General features: G+C 38.6%; 2 protein-coding genes across 2 annotated transcripts; both read right to left on the bottom strand.

The window, feature by feature from the left end:
* Nucleotides 1–283: 283 nt before the first annotated feature.
* Nucleotides 284–6,798, bottom strand: LOC148215678 (vomeronasal type-2 receptor 26-like). The gene is made up of 5 exons (XM_088142371.1): nucleotides 6,502–6,798; nucleotides 4,067–4,919; nucleotides 2,745–2,972; nucleotides 1,633–1,759; nucleotides 284–1,185 (listed from the first exon to the last, which is right to left on the bottom strand). Exons 2-5 carry the CDS (start codon nucleotides 4,220–4,222, stop codon nucleotides 284–286), a joined length of 1,413 nt encoding a protein of 470 aa, XP_087998497.1. The 5' UTR covers nucleotides 4,223–4,919; nucleotides 6,502–6,798.
* A 5,699-nt stretch (nucleotides 6,799–12,497) lies between these two features.
* On the bottom strand, nucleotides 12,498–19,091 carry LOC112541802 (vomeronasal type-2 receptor 26-like). The gene is made up of 5 exons (XM_088142370.1): nucleotides 18,795–19,091; nucleotides 16,757–17,611; nucleotides 15,082–15,309; nucleotides 13,807–13,933; nucleotides 12,498–13,399 (listed from the first exon to the last, which is right to left on the bottom strand). Exons 1-5 carry the CDS (start codon nucleotides 19,089–19,091, stop codon nucleotides 12,498–12,500), a joined length of 2,409 nt encoding a protein of 802 aa, XP_087998496.1.
* Nucleotides 19,092–21,388: the final 2,297 nt, after the last annotated feature.

Raw genomic sequence — 21,388 nt, 5'->3', positions numbered from 1 at the left:
TTCAATGTTAGTAAGGGAAGAATGGAGTGCTTTCAATGACATTTAATGATCAGCAGTGGCAGGGTGTATGTGTGTGCTTTCAAAACATGTCAAGCAAACAATTGCTACTGAGCTATTAAAACCCTGTTTCTGTATTCCATGGATAATACATGCACAGCATTGAAAAAGAGGAAAGATTTCAGTTGCTTGGTTTTGGCTGCCACCTAGGATTTTTGGGCTCTTCTCAAAGGATGCTTTTGGTCACCAGGTGAAAGGCTGAATAATAGAACGTTGGATTTAACTATTAAGCTATCCTTCTGGTCAAATGCTCTTTTGTGTTTAGATGTGGGCTCAACAGCATAATGTAGCATTTGGGGAAAAAGATGCAGCCCAGTAAACCTGCAGTAGAAGCCAAAATGGAAAAGACCTCCACAGCCACCATGTATTTTCCCTTGGTGCTCAGATAGGCTGGGATGAAGGACACCCAAATGCTGCAAAACACAAGCATGCTGAAGGTGATCAGCTTGGCTTCATTAAAAGTATCAGGCAATTTTCGAGCAAAGAAAGCCACAGTGAAACTGATGCTGGCCAGCAGCCCTAAGTAGCCCAGCACAGTGTAGAACATGAGATCTGAGCCTTCGTTACATTGCACAATGATCTTATCAGTCTGGGAGTGCATGTCCAACTCTGGGAAAGGAGGAGAGGTGATCAACCATACTACACAGATAAGAGCTTGAATGAAGGAGGAGAGGACAATGACGGATCCTGCCAGTCTTTTCCCTAGCCACTTCCTCATCCGGTTTCCTGGCTTGGTGGCCAAGAAGGCCAGAACGACTGTGATAGTTTTGGCCAAGACACAGGAAACCGAGATGGAGAAAATGGTGCCAAACATAGTTTGCCTGAGGAAACAAGTCACCTCCCCAGGCCAACCAATAAACAGGAGGGAGCAGAGAAAACAAAGGAGGAGAGAGGAAAGAAGGATGCATGTGATGTTTCTGTTGTTGGCTTTGACAATGGGGGTGTCCCAGTGCAGAATGAAGGTCACTGCCACTAAAAGGAGGGTTGCAGAAAAGAAAAGAACCAAGGAAGTCAGACTGACTCCCAAGGGTTTGCCGAAGGACAAATAGCTGAAACTTTTGGGAAGACACTGGTCTTTTTCCATATTTGAATAGTGATCTTCTGGGCATCTCACACACTGGTCTGCATCTAAAATAAAGGAATAACACCTTGTTATTGCAAAAGCTAACTTAGAGTTATCACTCCTGATGACTCCTTTCATATATCCCACTACACTCCCAGAATAAAACTTTCTTAATGTTTAGCAAAAGGTTTTATATTATGGAAAAGTCTTCAGTTGAATGTCCATAATATTAGCAGGCTATTTTCCACTTTCTTTTTCCTGAAAGGAATGAGAATATCTCAACACAGTAAACAAGATCTTTATATTCAGACTGTATTTATTTATACTTTTTTGTTTTGTTTTGTTTCTTTTCTTTTTCTTAAAAGCTACCACAGGTTAACCTCAGTCTCATTCCAGAGTAGATTTAAATGAAGCTCCTCTACTATATAGTATATCAAACTGGAAAAAAATAAAGAAAGATAAGATTGAAGGCCCTGGAAGCTCTTACTGTAGAAGTCAATTTTTTCACTTGCCAATTTGGACTGAAATTCTTCCTTCAGGGCATTTGCTGCATTTGTAGCAACAAGGTGGTCTCCCCTCCTGAATCACTTTGCTGTACCCTTGGTGGCAACTCTCAACACATCTGGCACGGGGAGGTACCTAGAAATAAGAATCAGAAAGGTTGGCAAACCTCATGAAATGCTCCACTTTATTTGCATACAGGCATATTAAAAAGGGAGTGTTTTTACTAAAGTCAAGATATGTGCAAAATGTTTGGAGGTCACGTGTCCCAAGAACACACACACATATATATATAGACTATCAGTTTCTGAAATTGGCGGCAACATCCTGTATTTTGTGACACATGCTGTTTTCCTCAAAGTATGCCCATCATCATTTGTTGTCATTCAGTTTTAAGAGGAGAGAGTAAATAATGCGGTAGATTGTAATGAATGGTATCTTCAGGCTACAGAAAAATGCATCAAATGATTTTTAAAGCATAAAACAATATAAAGCTTCAAACCTACAAGAAAACAATGGGTCTTCCAGTCTCCTTTAGCCTGCTTTCTAGGGCAGAAATGAAGGAGGAAGATATTTATTTCATTTAATTTGATAAAGAGAAATCCAAATATCCAACAAAACCATTATGTCCTAGGACAGCATCACTATACATCACTTCTGAATTTTCAGGTCATCAAACAAGAATATCTTTTCCCCAGAAAATTATAACCTACATAATTAAGGTACTACCTGCTGAAATTTGTGATTCCACACAATAGCACTTTCACTGAAAGTGAACTTTTCCCATTGGGGGTTTGGAGTCCATCCTACCAATCTGGATGTAGCATGTTGAGAAATTTTAAGAAACCAGTACACCCACATATCCTTGATATGTATAAAGTATGTATAAAAACATATCCAGACTTTATATAAAAGTTCCAAGATGCAACTCAGGATAGTAAACCAAATTCTCTTGGTATATATTTCCATGAAGACAAACACAAACACCCAATAAAAGTGCTAGATTCCAGGACATTGTCACTATGCTCCACTTCTGGATGTTGAAATCATGAAAAAGAATACTATAAATTATATAATTATAATTTTATAGCTGAACTAAGTAAAGGACCCTCCAATGTCCCACCTGCTGAAATTTGTGATTCCACACAATGGCACTTTCATTGATGATGAATTTCTTCCCATCTGGGCCTTTGGAGACCATCCTTCCAATCTGAACTCTCTGGAAGGATTTGTTGTGGAAAGTGACCATGTTGAAGATGTCATATCCAGGGTCAAAGTTCCCTTTCTCATCAAAAAAGATTTCATCTCCCACACTGTTATTAAAACGGGTGTTTCTCAGAAAGTAGTAAAGCTGGATTCAGGAGAGGACAAAAGGAATTTTTTAAGAAGTTAGATTAGATTAGCAGGATCGGGGGGAAATATTCTTGTTCCTGGAGAAAAAGTAGCAAAGAATATTATGATTGAAAAATATCCTGTGATAGATCATTCCATCTTCCTTCCCTCAACCCCTTAGCTGTTCCATCATTGGGTAGCAGACTGTGTCTCTCTGATCTCATTATCCATTCAAGGTCCTGCAACTTGGGCAACCAATTGTGTTCTCATTGCACAAGTGAAGCACCATTAAAGACAGAGTTCCTCATCTCTCTTCTCCTAAATGTTCCTTCCAGGTATCAGATCAGTGTTTCAAGGAAGATAGAGAAGTCAAAGCCACTTGCTCCATGTAAACAAAACAACTTTTCAGATTATCCTAATCTTCCCCAGAATGATGGCTTTGTTTAGAATCACAGCAGAGTTTTTGTAGTTATAACAGAAGTCCGTTCTGCTTTGATTCAGACATCTCATGAACTCAGATAGCACAGAGCAATTCCAATGTCACTACAATCAAAGGCAACATTTTCCTTACCCTTCCCTGGATTTTTTTTTAAAAAGAAGTAAACAATCTCACTAGGAGATACAGTTCTGATATTCTCAGTGGAAAACTAAATAAGAGATATCCAACTGTTGCAAAAACCCAAAACCCAAAACCCCAAACCAGAAGAATTATCACACAAAAGGTGGAAGGGGGCAATCACTCCATTCCATACAAGGGGACAAAGAAAAAACAAGAAGAACAGGGGGCTTTGAGAATTGCTCTGTTTATATCTCTTGCTTCTGAATCACAAAATTGCAGAACTTCATTTGAATCTAGGTTCCTAATTTCCTGTATGGTAATTTTTTGCTGACTATACTATAATGGAGATATCATGGTGATTTTAGAGGAACATTCTCTTCTAACCTGAACCCAAGCTGCTTTGCAAATCCTTATCTAATCAAACACTGGTGGCATTTCCTGATGGCCTCTCATCAACATTTGTGTATTAATGGATAAGAACTGGCATTATTCTTATCCCCACCTCATCTCTTTCAGGCCTTACACAGCTGTATATCAGAGGAGCGATGACATACCTGCCATGGCTGAACATCCCCAAGATTTGCTCCATGCCAGTTCCTCCGAGAAGCTGGATTTGCTCTGGTTGATTGCATTGTGTGCAAAGCATGTGCCACAGAATAAACCCCATTGTAGATATTGTAGCTCTCTCCAGACATGGCCATTTCAAACATGGAGCCAGAGAGACTCCCCAGTTCTTCCTTTCCTGTGCAGCGTTTTGCTCCTTTGCGATATGGGGATTGAACAGCGAAATACAAATTGCCAGAATGGATTGATGAATGGAATGGGATTTAAAAGATGGGTCATGCTGTTAAGAAACTCCTGAAATCTTGGCACCGTGTTTGCATGGAGTGAGAAATATAAGGTACCATTGAAGGTTTGTGCTGGGAATCTCCTCCCTCGCAATAAGATAACAGTGAAATCCCACTGAAATGTTGTGATCCACACCCTGTGATCAGTTGGAAGCATTTCAGTAAATTCTTGGGAACTGAGGGTCCACTGTAAACCCTCCATAGATTGGACATCCCCGGAAGCAAGGAAGATATTGGTTTTCTTCAGGGAGATAATATTTATTATCTTCTTTAACTTTTCAACAAAGGAGCCTGAATATATTGTCAAATTACTCATTCCAGGGATCAACTGCTTAAAAGAAATGCAAATATCATTCTGGAAGAGTTTTGGTTGCAGATTTCGAAGAAAGTTTTCCCCACTCTCATCCTCTGATACCAAAAGGCCAATCCAGTTCCATCCAAAATGCTTCAATAGATGAACAATCCCCTCATATTGTAAGTTCTCATTGGGAACCATGCTGAAGAAGGAAGGGAACCTCCTTTTATCACTCAGGACTGGGTCAAAGCAGCCATAACCAAGCTATTTGGAGGAAAGATAGATTGAAAATTCAGCTGAGAAGTGCATCATTCTGTCTAGGAGAACATAAAGTTTTTCTATTCTCTCTTTGAGTATTGGAGGCTACATTGACATTATGATTCTTTTGACATTTAAACATTTTATGGTAAAGTATAACAACTAGAAGGCATGATGAAGTATATCCAAAAATATAACAGTGCTAATATAATAAAAGAACAAATATACAAAATAGTAATTACATGAGTGACATCTGAATAAAGATATATCCATAAAGCATTAATATATAAATTAAGTCAGTCCTTTCACATATTTTTAATTAGCCATATAGACCATCTCTTGCTCCATCTTTTCAGTTTTACTACAGTGTATTATTCAGTACATTGATATTTATATACCAGAGCCTTAATATCCTGTTATTTAGATGCCTTAGAGCATTGAATATAGATAAGGGGATATTCTATCAATAGTAGTTACAGTTTCAGAGATTAACGTTACAAGCGTTATGAGTATGTGACTTTTCCTTCAAAAGTAAACACTGGAAATGAATGAGAAAATACAGGAATAGGATACATCAAGGTATTTCTTTTACAATAAAGGGTTCTGTTTTAAGCTTAATTACTTGATAATAAAGTCTCCCTCGCGGTATTACTTGGTATATATATAAATATACATATTTTTGTTATCTATATATGTATGAGTATGGATAGATGTATTTTGATACATGTTGATAAAGGATAAAAATAAGTGAACAAAACAAAAACAGGTTAGCAAATTTCAGATACTAAAAACGTAACAAAAGATAAAAACGTAATAAAAAGATAAAAAATTGAAAGGAGAAAAAGGAAAAAAAGATATGCGTGCTTGAAATATTTACAAGGGTTTAGACCTCCTTAAAAACCAATTGATATGTATGGGGAACATTCTTCCCTAAATGTAGTTAAACTTCTATTGTGTAGATATAGTGTTAGTTTTGCCATTGCTGTGTATTCTCCAAGTTTTGGTTTCCAATCAGATGTTGTCAGAATTGCGTCTTTCTTCCAATGTTGAGCATAATTTATTTTTGCTGCTGTAAGCATACAATTCATTAAATGATCTCTCTTCTTGATTTTTTTGAGATTATTCCTAATAAAAAGAGTTGTAGTTTCATTTTGAATTTAATTTCTAACATTTTCTGCATTGTACTATGTATTTCTTTCAAGTATATTTGCACTGTTAAATTTTTATCTTCCTTAGTGTCCCTGTACCATAAGTGTCTATGAAGTCCTTTGATTAAACCAGGTCCTCCCAAAATGTACATTCTGCTCCTTCTCTGACATTATGATGGAAGTAGACACAACCAACGCTTGCCATCAAAACTGACATGGAAAAAGCAGATAATAGCCTTCACACTATGAAAGTCTGAGAATTTGTGCTCCCTTTTTTTAAAAAAAATAAAATATTAAAATCAAATGTGCATGATAAGAAAAGAGATGCAATTCAATTTACTGAGTAATATACTTTAACCTTACAAATTATGAAGAGTGGCTCAGGAAGTGACTGATCATTTCTAAAAATCGACAAGATGATATCTGAAAAATCCTCCTACCTGTGGAATCTTGTAGCCATTCAAGACGTGGGCCATGTGGATGGAGTTGGAAGATGTGAGGCCACCAATAATAGCCAAGAGCTTCCTCTTGGTCCTTCTGACACAGTTATAGTTGAGGGGATTCCCCTCTTTCAGAAAGAGGTGATCAAGAAGGTTCTTACTGGCAAACCTTACACTGAAATTGTTTTCATAAACCTCCATTCCTAGTGTGATGTTGGATAAGAGCTTCGTATCCTTGTTGATCTCATGAACAGCAAATACCATGGAAACAATGTGCTGGTAGTTTTTTGGCATCATGCTGCAATAAGAGTGTATAACCATAAAAATGAGCAGACAAACTGTAAACAATGTAGAGAATTTCAGTAAATTGTGCAGAAAAGGCTTTGTTTTGTTTTGTTTTGATTTCACTCAAAGTGATCTTGGGCTTAGTATATTATGCTGATTAGTTCAAAAGCTGCTGATATTTTAACAACCGGAGAGGAACCAACCCTTTCCATCCTTTGTGAGCCAGCAAGGGTTCTTTCTGCCCAAATAGGAAGTCATTTCATCATGTGCCTTTCCCATTACAAGAGTGTAGTTGAACTCTACTAGTTGTAAATCACATCCCATTGGAGTTTTGACACATGTGAAAACCTGTGGCTTTGTCTCCTTGGAACCCCAAGTTGGATCACATTTACTCTTTGTTTCTACAGATGCAGTGAAATGATTGCAATTTCTCTTAATCATGTAATTAGTATAAGTTCTGCTAATAATGTAGCAAGTATTCAAACCATTTAGGAAGAGACTTTTGGCAAGCTTAGACATACAGGCAAAAACTTTGCAGGGGTTTTGGAAGATATTATGATGGTCTTGAGCATGAAACTGAGCAAACTCAGGGAGGCAGTGAAGGACAGGAAGGCCTGGCGCAATATGGTTCATGGGGTCACGAAGAGTCGGACACGACTTAACGACTAAACAACAAGAACATGATGGTCTACCTTCTTCTTAAACTCTTCTGCTGACAGATGCTATGAAATCACTCATCTTCTATTCCTGCTTTAAAAGGTCATGTGGAACTACAGACCTAAATCAATGTACGTCAGCAGTGAATATGAAGATCAATTTCCATAGTGTACTTTGAAGTTCTTTCCCCTTTACCAATAATTCCTTCATCTAATGGCACCAGCTAACAAACAATTTGGTGATAGAGATCTTGACTGAAATGTCTCAGAAGAGAATTTCTTGGGATTTTCTTTCCTTTCGAAATCTGCTTCGAATGGAAAGAATGATACTTGCCTGGGTTTAAATTTCAGAACCTGCTTCCCACTCAGATGAAAGCTATGAAAGCCCTCAGGATTTCTTCTGCTGAAAAAAGATGGTGAGTTCAATGGCCATGTTTTAATTCAGTTTTGTGATCGTTTTGTTCATGGGATGGGTGGAAGTGAAGCTTCTGAGTAAAGTTTGGGCATTCATTTTCTGAACATTTCTGCTAAATGTGCACCTTCAGAATGATAGACCTCAGGGAAGGTCCATTACATTATGAGCATTCCCCACTTTTTTGTTGTATGGATGATTCCCTAGGTGCCACCTCTCTGGAAGCCATGTCCAAAATGCATCATGTCACTAAATGCAACAGCCCAGGGGTAAGTGTAACTTCTGAACCAGCATTATCTACCTCTTGCCGAGATTCTCTCAGCTTTCTCAGAGTTGGAATGCATATCATGCAAAGAAGAAAAATGCACTTACAGTCCAATTCTGGACAATTCTGGCTGTTTTGTGAAATCCTGAAAGGTTATAATTTTATGAACAAAGGAAGAAAACCCCCCAAATATCACATCAGCTCTGGGGGTGGCAAATTTTGCTGGAGTGCTGGAGGGCTGCATGCAGGAGGATTTCAAACTCTCATGGACACTCTCAGGAAGGAAGAAGAAGAGCAAAAGGGTTTTGAAGGCCAGTGCTGTTGAGTCACCTTCCCATCTGCTCCAGTACATGGTCAAGAAAAAGTAGCAAAATGAGGAAGATAGTTTAATAAAATAACCTTGAAACACACTAGGACAACTCTTTCTCTGTTACACTAATCTCTGAGATTTCAGTGGCACAAGGTGAATTGTGAGGGTTCTTTTCAAATGTCGCACTTCTGACCGTTTTCCCCAGCAGTTCTTATGCAGCTTTGATTCCTCCAAAGAAACAGAACATAGTAATTTGCTAATTAGAGGGCAAATAATAAGCTTTCCCAAGTCCTTTATTCCCTGATGATCTAGCGAAATGATGTTTGTTGGAAATCTGAATGTGGCTAGTGTAAGGATTATAGAGAGTCTAATGAGATGAGTGGACAGAGGGCATTCTATCCAGCTTCCTTTTTCTTGACTTGCAATCCTACATTTTCTAGCCTTGCCCTCCTATACACAAAAGATTCAGGAAGTTTAGCTCTTGAGAATTAGCTGACAATATTCATCTATTCTAACCCCCAGTTTTGCCAACCAGTTGGCCCAGTTTTCCATTCTATCAGGACCAGTTTGACGTTTTTCCTCTCTTCTGATTAGTTTCCTTTTACTCCTTGTTTTTGTTATTCTCATCTTTCCATAAGGTTTCCTGTTTCTTCCACATCTTTATTGATTTGAAGTATTAGAGAAGACCTATCCCAAAGCAGTCATTCAGACAGAGTGGTTATTTGAAGAGCCAGTATGAATGATTTTGACTTCTTCTGCTGGTTTCTGTTTTGGGGATCACCAATGTACAGACACAGGTTTTTTCTGTGGACTTGAACACTCCGGTTGTCTAAATTGCATGTTCCCTGATCTCCTGGCTGTGACTTTGCTTTCTGTGCTCTTCATCTTCACTTTGTCTATTAACAGATAGAGATGTATATCGTGCCTATGAAATTGCTAAATCTGGGGCTCCACTGCAGGTTTGAGAGTCACTGAATGTTCAGTGTTCAATATCGCTACTCATTGTCAATGCTTTTCATATCTTTTCTTCTAATTTTCACTTAATAGAAATACATAAAAATCTTAGAGGAAGTTATGACAAACTTACTCTCTGCTGTTATTCAGAAAAATATGTCGATGTGTCTGTGTGATCACCACACTTGTGTGGTCAATAGAAAATGTTAGATTGATTTATCGTGATGTTATTATCACCAGTATATGCACTGGATATTTCATTACACACCACATTTCATATGCATTTAGATTCATTTAAAAAAAAAATAGAAGCAGCATAAAACACCTTTAAGTTAATAAATAGAATTATATAGTAATACTGTTTTAAAATTGATAGAAAATTCATTTGTATTTTTCTAAAATTCTCACCAGAATGATAACCCTTCCAAAATTTGAATGTCAAAACCTTTGCAGGTGACTTTTCATCTAAACGCGGTGGCACAAGGGCTTAATGACGCTGGAGTTTGCCAGTCAGAAATGGTCGGCCCTCCAGCGGTTCGGGCCCGGCTCCGCGGGACGGGGTGAGCTCCTGTCCCTTGTCCTAGCTCCTGCTCACCCAGCAGTTCAAAAGCTATTCCATCTGTGAGTAGATAAATGGGGACTCCCGTTTAGATGGGAGGAACCGGTGGTGCTGCACAGGTGAGCAAAATACCGGTGCTGGCGGAACTCCGAATGCAGCGGCACAAGCGACGATCGATGCGAGCGGCGAGAAAGCTCTACGGAGGAGAAAAAAAGCCCGGATGATCCCCTAGCGACCCCTGCTGGCCACATAGCATAATAGCACTAATTGTAAGATTTCTCACTGTTAGGTTCATATATATATATATATATATATATATATATATATATATATATATATATATACTTTGTGAGCCCCCCAGAGTTCCCCATTGGGGGGAGATGGGCAGAGAATAAAGCAAATGTATAAATAAAAAAATAAACGACTCTTTTTTTGTGGCCATCAGATACCCTTATATGCAGACCTGAACTTTTGGAAAACTACAGTATTGCCGGAGATTGGCAGCATAGTTTCCTGCAGTTTAGAAGAGGCCAACAGTCCCAAACGTATTATATCCTGTAGTTTTTAAAACCAGAAGATTAATCCTAAACCTCATTGAAACCCAGAATAGGCCACCACTGCCCATTTTCTATGTCAGAGTCTGACTCTTCATGCACCCAGAAACAATTCAGGGGTCTTTTCAGTGCAAGGGCCTATTCTTTTTGGTGGGGACAACCACTTCTTCTTCAGAAGAGGGTTGCAATGGCATGAGGACATTTCAAGAAAATAAAAATGAAGGCTACCACTCATTGAATTTTGGAAGAAGACATTTCAAAGTAGCTTTTTAAAAAAATAACAGCCAACTGAAACACCAGGACATATTTATTGTCAGCATTATAATATAGATGATTAGAACTACATAACTAAAGTGCAAGAGAGAAAAAGTAGCCTAGAATTGTCCCTAGGTTACATTCAATAAGGTGTAATAAAGATTCATTCATTCATTCATTCATTCATTCATTCATTCATTCATTCATTCATTCATTCATTTTTATTAATATTGTTTAGCATCTTACATTGAAAGAGGGCTAGGCAAAAAGTGTTATATTTCTGAGGAATCATAAACCAGGGATTTGGATGTCAAGGGAGTAACAGAACATACAAATTTTGCATACACCTTTGCCAAAATACAGGAAAAAGGTACATACAATAGTTCCAATATTATGATAATATGTGCCCAAAACCTTTATCTTAAATCACTGGTAAAATAGTTATAATTGTCATATAACAAATGACTGTAGTGAAATACAGGTAGAAAATAAATTGCATGCTGACATGCAAGCAGGATGAAGTCAACGTAAGGATGCTAAAGGAAGGAAAGGAACAAAATTGAATAAGATGCACATGAGGATCCTGTTGAAAGTTATCTGTCTCTAGGTAACATTTATGAGAAATATCTACTGCCAAAACCCGGCCAATAGAGAAGGTTTGGAGCCCTAGGTGGAAACTGATTGAATGACTGACTGATCACTGCCCAGATCCTGTTTGGAGTCAAGCAATGCCTGCATTGAATAAGTCAATTCAAATCAATCATAACAGCATAGTGTATTTGTAGACACTGTTCTCTACATGGAGATAATCTGCTTGGGGTGCTTCTCCAATTTTATTTCCACAACAGGAATCTTGTGAATTTGATGGGGCTGACCAAGTGTGGTCCAATATCACCAGAATACACAAACATGAGCAATGAACTGTGTGGTTAAGTGGGAAACTGATCTACATCTCTCCATTCCAAGCCCAACACCTTCACCACTACTTTAAACTAGTCTACAGTAAGAAGGAGGGATAAAAGAGCAATAAGAACAGCTCTAAGAATCATACAGGCAATCTGTAACTTAAACTTGGAATTCCATCTGACAGTACTATCATTAATGGTCAACTCCTCACTTATAAGTGTCTGGAAATTCGTCCTTCCAATTTGAACTCTCTATAAGGATTCTTTGGGGAATGTGATCAGGTTGATGAGATTATATCCACTCACAAACCCCTCTTTCAAGTCAATGGATATCTCATCCCACATGCTTATGTTAAATCTGACATTTCTGATGAAGGCATGAAGGTAGATTAAAAGACCGGAAATGCATTTATTAGGACAAATAATGGAAGACTTGATATGTTATATCTGGGAAACAGCTGTTCCAACATGAACCGTGACTGTACCAATATTTACATCTGTTTGAAGTTATGAAATAAATTATGAATAACTAAAAATTGTTATGACTATCCATAGAGACATGGAGGTAATTGAATATATACTTCAACATTAATAAGAGAAGGAATTGAATAGAGTCGTTTAAATGACATTTAATGTGAGGGTACATGGGGGAATGGTGCTTTCAAAAATGTCAAGCAAACAGTTGCTACTGAGCTATGAAAATCTGGATCCTTTATTCCATGTAGCACAGACGCAAAGCACATAAAAAGAAGGAAGGACTTCAACTGCTAGGTTGTGGCTATACGTTGAATTTTTGGGCTGATTCCTATGGATGCTGAAAATAGAATGTGGGATTTAACCATTAAAGTATTCTCTTGGTCAAATGTTCTTTTGTGTTCAGATGGGGCTTCCATAGTAGGATATAGCACTTGGGAAGAAAGATGCAGCCCAGCAAGCTAGCAGTGGAGGCCAAAATGGAGAAGATCTCCACAGCCACCATATACTTTCCTTTGGTGCTCAGAAAGGCTGGGATGAAGGACACCCAAATGCTGCAAAACACAAGCATGCTGAAGGTGATCAGCTTGGCTTCATTAAAAGTATCAGGCAATTTTCGAGCAAAGAAAGCCACAGTGAAACTGATGCTGGCCAGCAGCCCTAAGTAGCCCAGCACAATGTAGAACATGAGATCTGAGCCTTCGTTACATTGCACAATGATCTTATCAGTCTGGGAGTGCATGTCCAACTCTGGGAAAGGAGGAGAGGTGATCAACCATACTACACAGATAAGAGCTTGAATGAAGGAGGAGAGGACAATGACGGATCCTGCCAGTCTTTTCCCTAGCCACTTCCTCATCCGGTTTCCTGGCTTGGTGGCCAAGAAGGCCAGAACGACTGTGATAGTTTTGGCCAAGACACAGGAAACCGAGATAGAGAAAATGGTGCCAAACAGAGTTTGCCTGAGAAAGCAGGTCATTTCCCCAGGCCACCCAATAAACAATAGGGAGCACAGAAAGCAAAGGAGGAGAGAGGAAAGAAGGACCCATGTGAGGTTCCTGTTGTTGGCTTTGACAATGGGGGTGTCCCAGTGCAGAATGAAGGTCACTGCCACTAAAAGGAGGGTTGCAGAAAAGAAAAGAACCAAGGAAGTCAGAGTGACTCCCATGGATTCACCGAATGACAAATAGCTGAAACTTTTGGGAAGACACTGGTCTTTTTCTGCATTGGAATAATGATCTTCTGGGCATCTCCCACACTGGTCTGCATCTGAAATGCACAAATAAGGCCTTGTTATTCTCAAACATACAGAACTTACTTAGTGAAATCACACCTTGTGTTGCCATTCACACTCCCCAATCCACTTACACAATAATGCTTTCTTAATCGCTAGCAAAAGATTCTATCCTATCCTGACTATAAAAGTTGCAATTCCATATTTCCATGCTATTTTCCACTTTTCCTTTCTGAAATGAACTGCATCTCTCAACATGGGGAAGGAGATCAATTTATACAGAATGTATGCTTAAAGAGATTCCTGCAGTTTAGCATCAGTTAAACATAAATCCATTCCACTAGGTTCTATAGCAAACTTGGAAAAAATGAAATAAAAATGAATGTGAAAACTCCAGAAGTTTCTACTCTATATTTCTTTTCTCTTTCTTTTTTCCACTTGCCCATTTGAACTGAAATTCTTCCTTCGGGGCATTTGGTGCAATTGTAGCAACAAGTGTGTTTCCCCTCCTGAACCACCTTGCTGTACCCACGGTGGCACCTCTCGACACATCTGGCATGGGGACGCACCTAGAAAGGATCAACAGGAAGGTTTGTGGGTAGCGTTCAGCAGCCACTTCTGGAAATTCTCCACTTCATTTAGAGACAGGGAAATGAGAAAGGAGACTGGTTTGCTAAATGGAAGAGGTGTGCAAACTGCTTTGAGCTCAGGGTGTCCCAAGGTAAAAACAATTGTGTTCCAACTTTATAGCAACCGTCCTGTATTCCATGACACCATGTCATACTTCTTTGTTATTGTACAACCACAAAATGGCAGCCTCTGCTGGGTGATACCTACCATCCAATCAACAGAAAAAGGGGGAATACGATTTTTAAAGTGTAAAGAATGAAAAGTTTCAAGACCAGCAGAAAACACTTCAACCTGCACTCACATGTAGCCTGCTTTCTAGGGCAGTAGTTAAGGGGCAAAATGTTCTTCCAATTTCTAAGCTTGGGGTATAGATGTCATTCCTTTGTGTCATGTCCAGATAGAGCCCATCCACCAGGAGCAAAGCTTGTTTCTGTTCAGAAAGTTTGCTCGTTTGCTTTCGTTTGTTGCTGAATTCATAGTTCTGCATCCATAAGAAAGCTAAGAACTTGTTAAAATGAGAGAAAATTCTCAAATAAGTTTTTCATTTTGTGGGAAAGAGGGAAATCTTCACTTGAAAAAAATGTCATATTGTTTTGTCCAGCCTAAGCACATTCACTGAGTTTCTCCACATGCTTGCTTATTTTTCCCATAAAATATAGAAATAGCATCCTGTCCATATACACTCTCTGTACATAGTAGATGTTTTCTATGAAGTTTCTTCACATTTTAACGCCTATTTGCTCCTTACATTTATTTTGTTAATTTCTTTTAAAAAATCACATAACTTTTTAAAATTAATAGCATGTTGAGAAATTTAAAAAAAACCAGTAAACACAGATATCCTTGATATGTATAAAAAGATATCCAGACATACATAAATTACAAGATGCAACTCAGGATAGTAAACCAAATCCTCTTGGTAAGTATTTCCATGAAGACAACCACAAATATCCCACAAACCTCCTAGACTCCAGGACATTATCCCTATTCTCCACTTCTGGATTTTGAAATCATGAAAAAGAATATTATAAATTGTATAATTATAATTTTATAGCTGAACTAATTAAAGGACCCTCCAATGTCCCACCTGCTGAAACTTGTGATTCCACACAATGGCGCTTTCATTGATGATGAATTTCTTCCCATCTGGGCCTTTGGAGACCATCCTTCCAATCTGAACTCTCTGGAAGGATTTATTCTGGAAAGTGACCATGTTGAAGATATCATATCCAGGGTCGAAGTCCCCCTTCTTGTCAAAAAAGATTTCATCTCCTGCATTGTTATTAAAATGAATGTTTCTTAGAAAGTAGTGAAGCTGGGTTTCAGGGAGCGGAAAAGTAGAAAGCAAGATAAATCAACTTTCTCAGTAGAAGATAGAGTCCTCACATAAACAGTGAAAAACAGCAATTGTTGCAAAAATAAAGAACAGGAGGAAACATGCCATCCCACCCAAAAGTGGGAGGAGAGCTAGCAGATTTCTATTTTATTATATTTTATTATATTTTATTATATTTCATTATATATTTTTTATTTATTTATTTATTTATTTATTTATTTATTTATTTATATTTCAAATTGAGTCACTGCCCCTCTCACTGAAGGATGGGAAGAGAAAAGAATCACAAGGGGCTTTTGAACATTGATTCTCTATATAGCCCCTGTTTTTGAATCACAGTATTGCTGAACTTCTTTTGCATCTGGCTTTCTAACCTTCTCCAGCGATTATTATTTAAGTTCTTGGATATCATGAAAACTTCCCTTAATCATTCCAGTCCTTCTTCTCCCAGAAGTCTGGGCTGTTATAATGCCTATAGTGCATCTGGATTGTTACAGTGCAAATACATCCCACCAATTGGAAGGGGAAATTTTATACATTAAGGGAAATGCACCATCCAGTTGAGATTATCTTCTGGGGACTTAGCCACCATTTAGGTACATTTCCAAGATAACAGAAATGGTTTCTTATTGCCTCATCTTTGTTTTTTTCCTTATAATTGCTAGTTTAATCAACAGCTGGTATTGGTTTATGGTCTCTCTTGCACATATATGCTGGGCCCAACCCTACTGATTTCTGAGCCCAGATACAGTAGGTCTGGCCAGATGCTGAACCCGCTGGCAATATATAATAGGTGCAATTTTCATACTTAGGAGTAGAAGAAAAGGTGAAATCATTCAATTTCCTTTCTATTCAACTAGCACATCCCCTTCAATCCATCGCAGGACACACCCACTATGTTCCTTCATGACTACCAGAGCAGATGCTGAAGTATATGATGGCACATCTGTAAAACTTTCTATATACATGCATGCATAAACAGCCCTATAGCAACAGCAGCTGGGCTACTTAGCAGGAACATACACATTGTTTCTGGAAGGAGAATTGGGGGGGGGGGGAGTGGATCACATAACAAAGATTGAGGAGACAAAGCACATTAATTTTAGTTTTTTCTGCATTCACATTTTGTGATTTTTGGCAGCGTGTGTGGATGAGTGTGTGTGCTTGAACAGAAACTGATAAAGTTCACAAGGGTTCACACCAGGGCGAAGCACTAAATAACAGACATGTGGGGAGGAGCCTCTTCTGGAGGCTGGACTTGGGAGGAGACATGGCTCAGCTAGATTAGAGTTTATACTGAAGGCAGTTCATGGCTAACAGATAATTCCTTGCTGAAGAGCAACCATCCAGAGCCTTTACACTGCTGTTCACTACCTCATCCACTTCAGCCCATACTTAGATATATCTGGGAAGAACTATGAGATACCTGCCATGGCTGGATATCCCAGAGATTTGCTCGATCCCAATTCCTCCGAGAAGCTGGCTTTGCTCTGCTTGAATGCATTGTGTGCAAAGCATGTGCCACAGAATAAACCCCATTGTAGATATTGTAGCTCTCTCCAGACATGGTCATTTCAAACACGGAGCCAGGGAGTCTCCCCACTTCTTCCTTCCCAGTGCATCGGTTTGGTCTTTTGGGATCTGGACGGAATGAACAGCGAAATACAGATTCCCAGAACCAATAGATGAGAGGAAAGGAATTTGAAAAAGGTTTTATACTCTCAACAAACTCCTGAAACCTTGGCACCATGGTTGTGTGGAGTGAGAAATATAAGGAACCATTGAAGGTTTGTGCTGGGAAACTGTTCCCTGATAATAAAATAACAGTGAAATCCCACTGAGAGGTCATGATCCACACTCTGTGATCTACCGGGTTCATATCAGAAAATTCAGAGAAATATAGAGCCCATTGTAAAGCTTCCAAAGATTGGGAAGTTCCAGAGGAAAGGACCACACTGGTTTTCTTCCCTAAGATAGTGTCTCTTATGTTGGATATACGTTCAAGAAGGGCATCTTTATTTGCTCTCAGATTTATCAAAAGTGGGATCAACTGCATCCAAGCAATGCAAATATCATTCTGGGAGAGCTGTGGCTGGAAATTTTGGAGAAAGGTTTCCCCACTCTCATCCTCAGATACCAAAAGGCCAATCCAGTTCCATCCAAAATGCTTCAGTAAATGAACAATCCCCTCATATTGTAAATTCTCACTGGGAACCATGCTGAACAAAGAAGGGAACCTCCTTTTATCACTCAGCACTGGATCAAAGGAGCCATAACTGAGCTATTTAGGAGAAAGTTGCATTGAAAATTATGCTGACAAATGCATCATGTTGTCATGAAGAACATAACGCTTTTCTATTCTCCCTAGATGGCATGACTGAATTGCACACAACCAACAGTTGCCATCAAGATTTACATGGAAGAAGATCATAATTTCACAATATGAGACCTTGAGAATGTGGGCTCCCATTCACAACTGGGAAAGGTGAAGACTTCAATTTCCATCATTCCTGATCACTGGATAGACTGGCTAAAACTGATGGGAGCTCAAATTTAGCAACAAGCAGAGGTCTTCTTCAACCACTGTTGCTAATCAAGATTTTGCTCGGTAATAAGGGATTTATGAGTAATTTTCATCCCACCCTTGTTTGCACCATTAAGATATACTTCCTGTAATGTAAAGATGAAATCCTCCCCAGCAATGACCATGTTTTTCTTGAAGGAAAACTCCCCAGGACATTTTGTTCTATAAAGGTGGCATATTAACTGTTGGAGCCCAGGATAAATTTTATACCTCCTTACAACTCCTCCTGGAAGCAAGCAGTTGTAAGATTATATCTAGGAAGGGTCATTTTAGGCCAGGAAAAGGGGAAAATGTCAAGGGAAAAATGTCACTACTTTGGGCAAAATAGTAAAATCAGAGATGCTATCATGTACTGCCAGGTATGACAGTGTGTATATGGAATGCCTATTTGTGAAAAGTACTTGTATGCAATATCTGGTGTTTATGTTTTCTGTGCCAAATAAAATACTTTTTATTGTATCCCAATTCATTTTCGTCCAATCTGTCTTTTCCTGAATATTCTTGGTGGATCCTGTCCTTTTTTTCAAAATAGAAAAAAATGATTTCTTCTGTGCAACAGAGTATCTTTGACATATTTTTGACACAATTTCTTGTCTTTGAAAATCCTAATTAAGATTCCTGGGCTGTAAATCCAAAACATCTGGAGGCCATCTGATTGCGTATCCTCTGTTTATGTAGTTGTCAGTGCTTATTGTGAAGTAATTTTGATTTTTAGGGTTTTTTTAGGGAAAAAACCCAATTAATTAAAACTTTAAATCACTATTCTCACAATAGGAAGAAATGGAGTTCAATTTACTGATTAGTATGCTTTAAGAATTCATATTCTGTGCAGACCGATTGTTTCTTAAACTACATTTTGATCTGTGAGACATGCCCATACCTGTGGAATCTTGTAGGTGTTCAAAATGTGGGCCATGTGGATGGAATTTGGGGAGGTGAGGCCCCCAATGATAGGCAAGATCTTTCTCTTGTTCCTTCTGACACAGTCGTAGTTGATGGGATTCTCTTGACTCAAAAAGAGATGATCCAGAAGATGCTTGCTGGCCAGCCTGACTTTGAAACTGTTTTCATAAACCTCCAGTTCTAGTGTTACATTGGGTAACAGCTTGGTGTTCTTGTTGATCTCATGAATGGCAAAATACATGGAATAAACGTGCTGATAGTTTTTTGGTATCATCCTGAAAGAAGAGTGCACAAGCACGTATCATTATACCAGAAATAAAGCATACTAGTTTAAATAACGTAGGTTATTTCAGCCATTTGCGCAGAGGGGATTAATTTTGGATTTTACAAGGATTGTAAACCAAGAATCATATTTACTTTTCATTTGAACAGGAAATCCACATTCTCCAGCATATAAACTTTTAAAGTCAATGTTCTGTCTATATATATAAATTATATGATCAGGTATATACAATAAACTTTGAGTTTACCCATTTTATGACATTTTGCAGCATCATTCTTTCATTCTTGTGGAAAGATGAAATGCATCATCTCTTTAGGTGCTTCTAGCAGTACCATAAAAGTTCATGTGCAACTATAAACCTAAATTAATATACGTTAACACTCAATACAGAGATAAATCTTCACACTCTGCTTTCAAATCCTTTAATCTTTTCCAAATATTTTCTTCATCCACTGGAATTAGCTAATAAACAATTTGATGTGGGGTATGTGTAGTGAAATTACTCAGAAGGGAGTCTCTTGCAATTGCATGCCCTGTAAAATTCTGCTCCTAAGGGGTTCTTGGAAATAATTATACTGTCCTGCATTGCAATGTCTGAATTCTGCTTTCCACTCAGATAACAACTAGGAAAGCCCCAGTATTCCTTCTATTGACAAAAGATGGAGAATGCAATGGCCCTATTTTAAATGAGCTCTGTGATACTTTCATGCTTGTGATGGGTAGAGGAGAAACTTTGGAGTGTACTGTGGAAATTTTTGTGGAAGTATTGTGCGAATTTATGCTAAAAAACTGATACATCTCAAAGACGGCCCATTAATCTATAAGCAAATTCTAGCTTTATGTTTTATGAGTGATTACTTAGCACCCACTTCTCTGGAGGCCATGTTCAAAGTGCTCATAATCACTAAATGTGATAGCCTAGAGATAAGTGCAAGGTCTGAACCACCATTATCTATGTCTTGCCTAGACTTCATCAGCTTTCTCTGAAGACATAATGCACATAATTCAAAGAATAATGTACTCACATTCCCCAAAAGTGAATCTTTTTCTCTGGCTGTTTGGTGAAAATCTGCATGGTTTCATCAATATTTAAAAGGGAAACAAATCCCCCAAGTATCAGATCAGCTCTGGAGGCAGAAGATTTCCCGGGAGTGTTGGAGGGCTGAGTGCACATGGATTGCGAACTCTCACTGACCCTCTCAGGAAGGAAGAAGAAGAACAGAATAACTTTAAACACCAGCAGTCTATCACCCCACCTGTTCAAGTACATGGTCAACCAAAATTGCTATGATCAGGGCAAGGACCTTTCTTTCATCACCAGACCTTAGAGGGAATATCCACTGAAAAAGGAAAAGGGGGTTGAAACACAAGTGAAAATACAAGGTTGAATGGTCAAAACAGTCCAAAGACAATCCTTTCCCTGTTACAGCTCATCTCTGAGATTTCAGTGGCACAAGGTGAATTGTGAGGACTCTTTTCAAAGTGGAGCAATTCTGACCTATTTTTTCCCCAGCAGTCCTTGGGCAGCTGGGATATTTCCAAAGAAACAGAACTGGAACACAGTCATTTTGCTAATTAGAGGGCAAAGAATAAAATTCCCCCAAGTCCTGTACTCCCTGGTGATCAAGAGAAATGATATTTGTGTGAAATCTGAATGTGGCTAGCGTAAGGGTTATAGACAGTCTAATGAGATGAGCCTGGATGGAAGTTAATTGGTCCAGTGTCCTTTTTCTTGACTTGCAATCCCACATTTTCTTGCCTTGCCCATATTTACAAAACGTTTCAGCAAGTTTACCTCTTGAGAATTAGGTTACTAACATTGATCGACTCTAACCCCCACTGTCATGCCCCCTAGTCAGCCATTTGTTGGTGTCAGCCCAGTTTTCTGTTCTATCAAGAGCAGTTTGGGTGTTAGTTCTCTTTTCTGATTGGTTTCTCTTTTACTCCATGTTTTTTGTTATCCTTATATTTTTATCACATTTCTTGTGTATTCTACATCTTCACTGATGTTGGATGCTGGATCATATCAGTTGAAGCACTCTTCTCCCAAACCTTCCATTTATATGACATGGAATCAAGGACATTATTCTTTCAAACCCAATAGATTATCTCCAAAATCCCTCACTACCCTGATACATTTTTAGAAAAAAAGGATAGCAGAGGCTAGGCAAGTTTTTTTCTTTCCATACAAATGTGCCATGCAGAATTTCAGAAGATATCAACATAAAAGGATAGGACCATGGTGTGTGACACATCTATTGACAAAAACTGGCCAATTGAGAAGGGAT

Source organism: Python bivittatus, unplaced genomic scaffold (genome assembly GCF_059951505.1).
Source record: "Python bivittatus isolate LINGU-HERP-01145 unplaced genomic scaffold, Pbiv_v1 ctg000440_np1212, whole genome shotgun sequence".
In the NCBI taxonomy this organism is placed as follows: domain Eukaryota; kingdom Metazoa; phylum Chordata; class Lepidosauria; order Squamata; family Pythonidae; genus Python; species Python bivittatus.
This window is presented reverse-complemented; position numbering and strand designations above follow the sequence as displayed.

What these genes read in the sequence shown, in the direction of transcription:
- LOC148215678 (XM_088142371.1), bottom strand. Translation starts at nt 4,222, where the DNA reads ATGTTTGAAATGGCCATGTCTGGAGAGAGCTACAATATCTACAATGGG. An exon ending in GGGATGTTCAGCCATGGCAG is followed by an intron (nt 2,973 to 4,066) that starts GTATGTCATCGC and finishes TCCTGAATCCAG; the next exon opens with CTTTACTACTTTCTGAGAAA. An exon ending in AAGAATTTCAGTCCAAATTG is followed by an intron (nt 1,186 to 1,632) that starts GCAAGTGAAAAA and finishes CCTTTATTTTAG; the next exon opens with ATGCAGACCAGTGTGTGAGA.
- LOC112541802 (XM_088142370.1), bottom strand. Translation starts at nt 19,091, where the DNA reads ATGATACCAAAAAACTATCAGCACGTTTATTCCATGTATTTTGCCATT. An exon ending in ACACCTACAAGATTCCACAG is followed by an intron (nt 17,612 to 18,794) that starts GTATGGGCATGT and finishes TCTCCTAAATAG; the next exon opens with CTCAGTTATGGCTCCTTTGA. An exon ending in AAGAATTTCAGTTCAAATGG is followed by an intron (nt 13,400 to 13,806) that starts GCAAGTGGAAAA and finishes TGTGCATTTCAG; the next exon opens with ATGCAGACCAGTGTGGGAGA.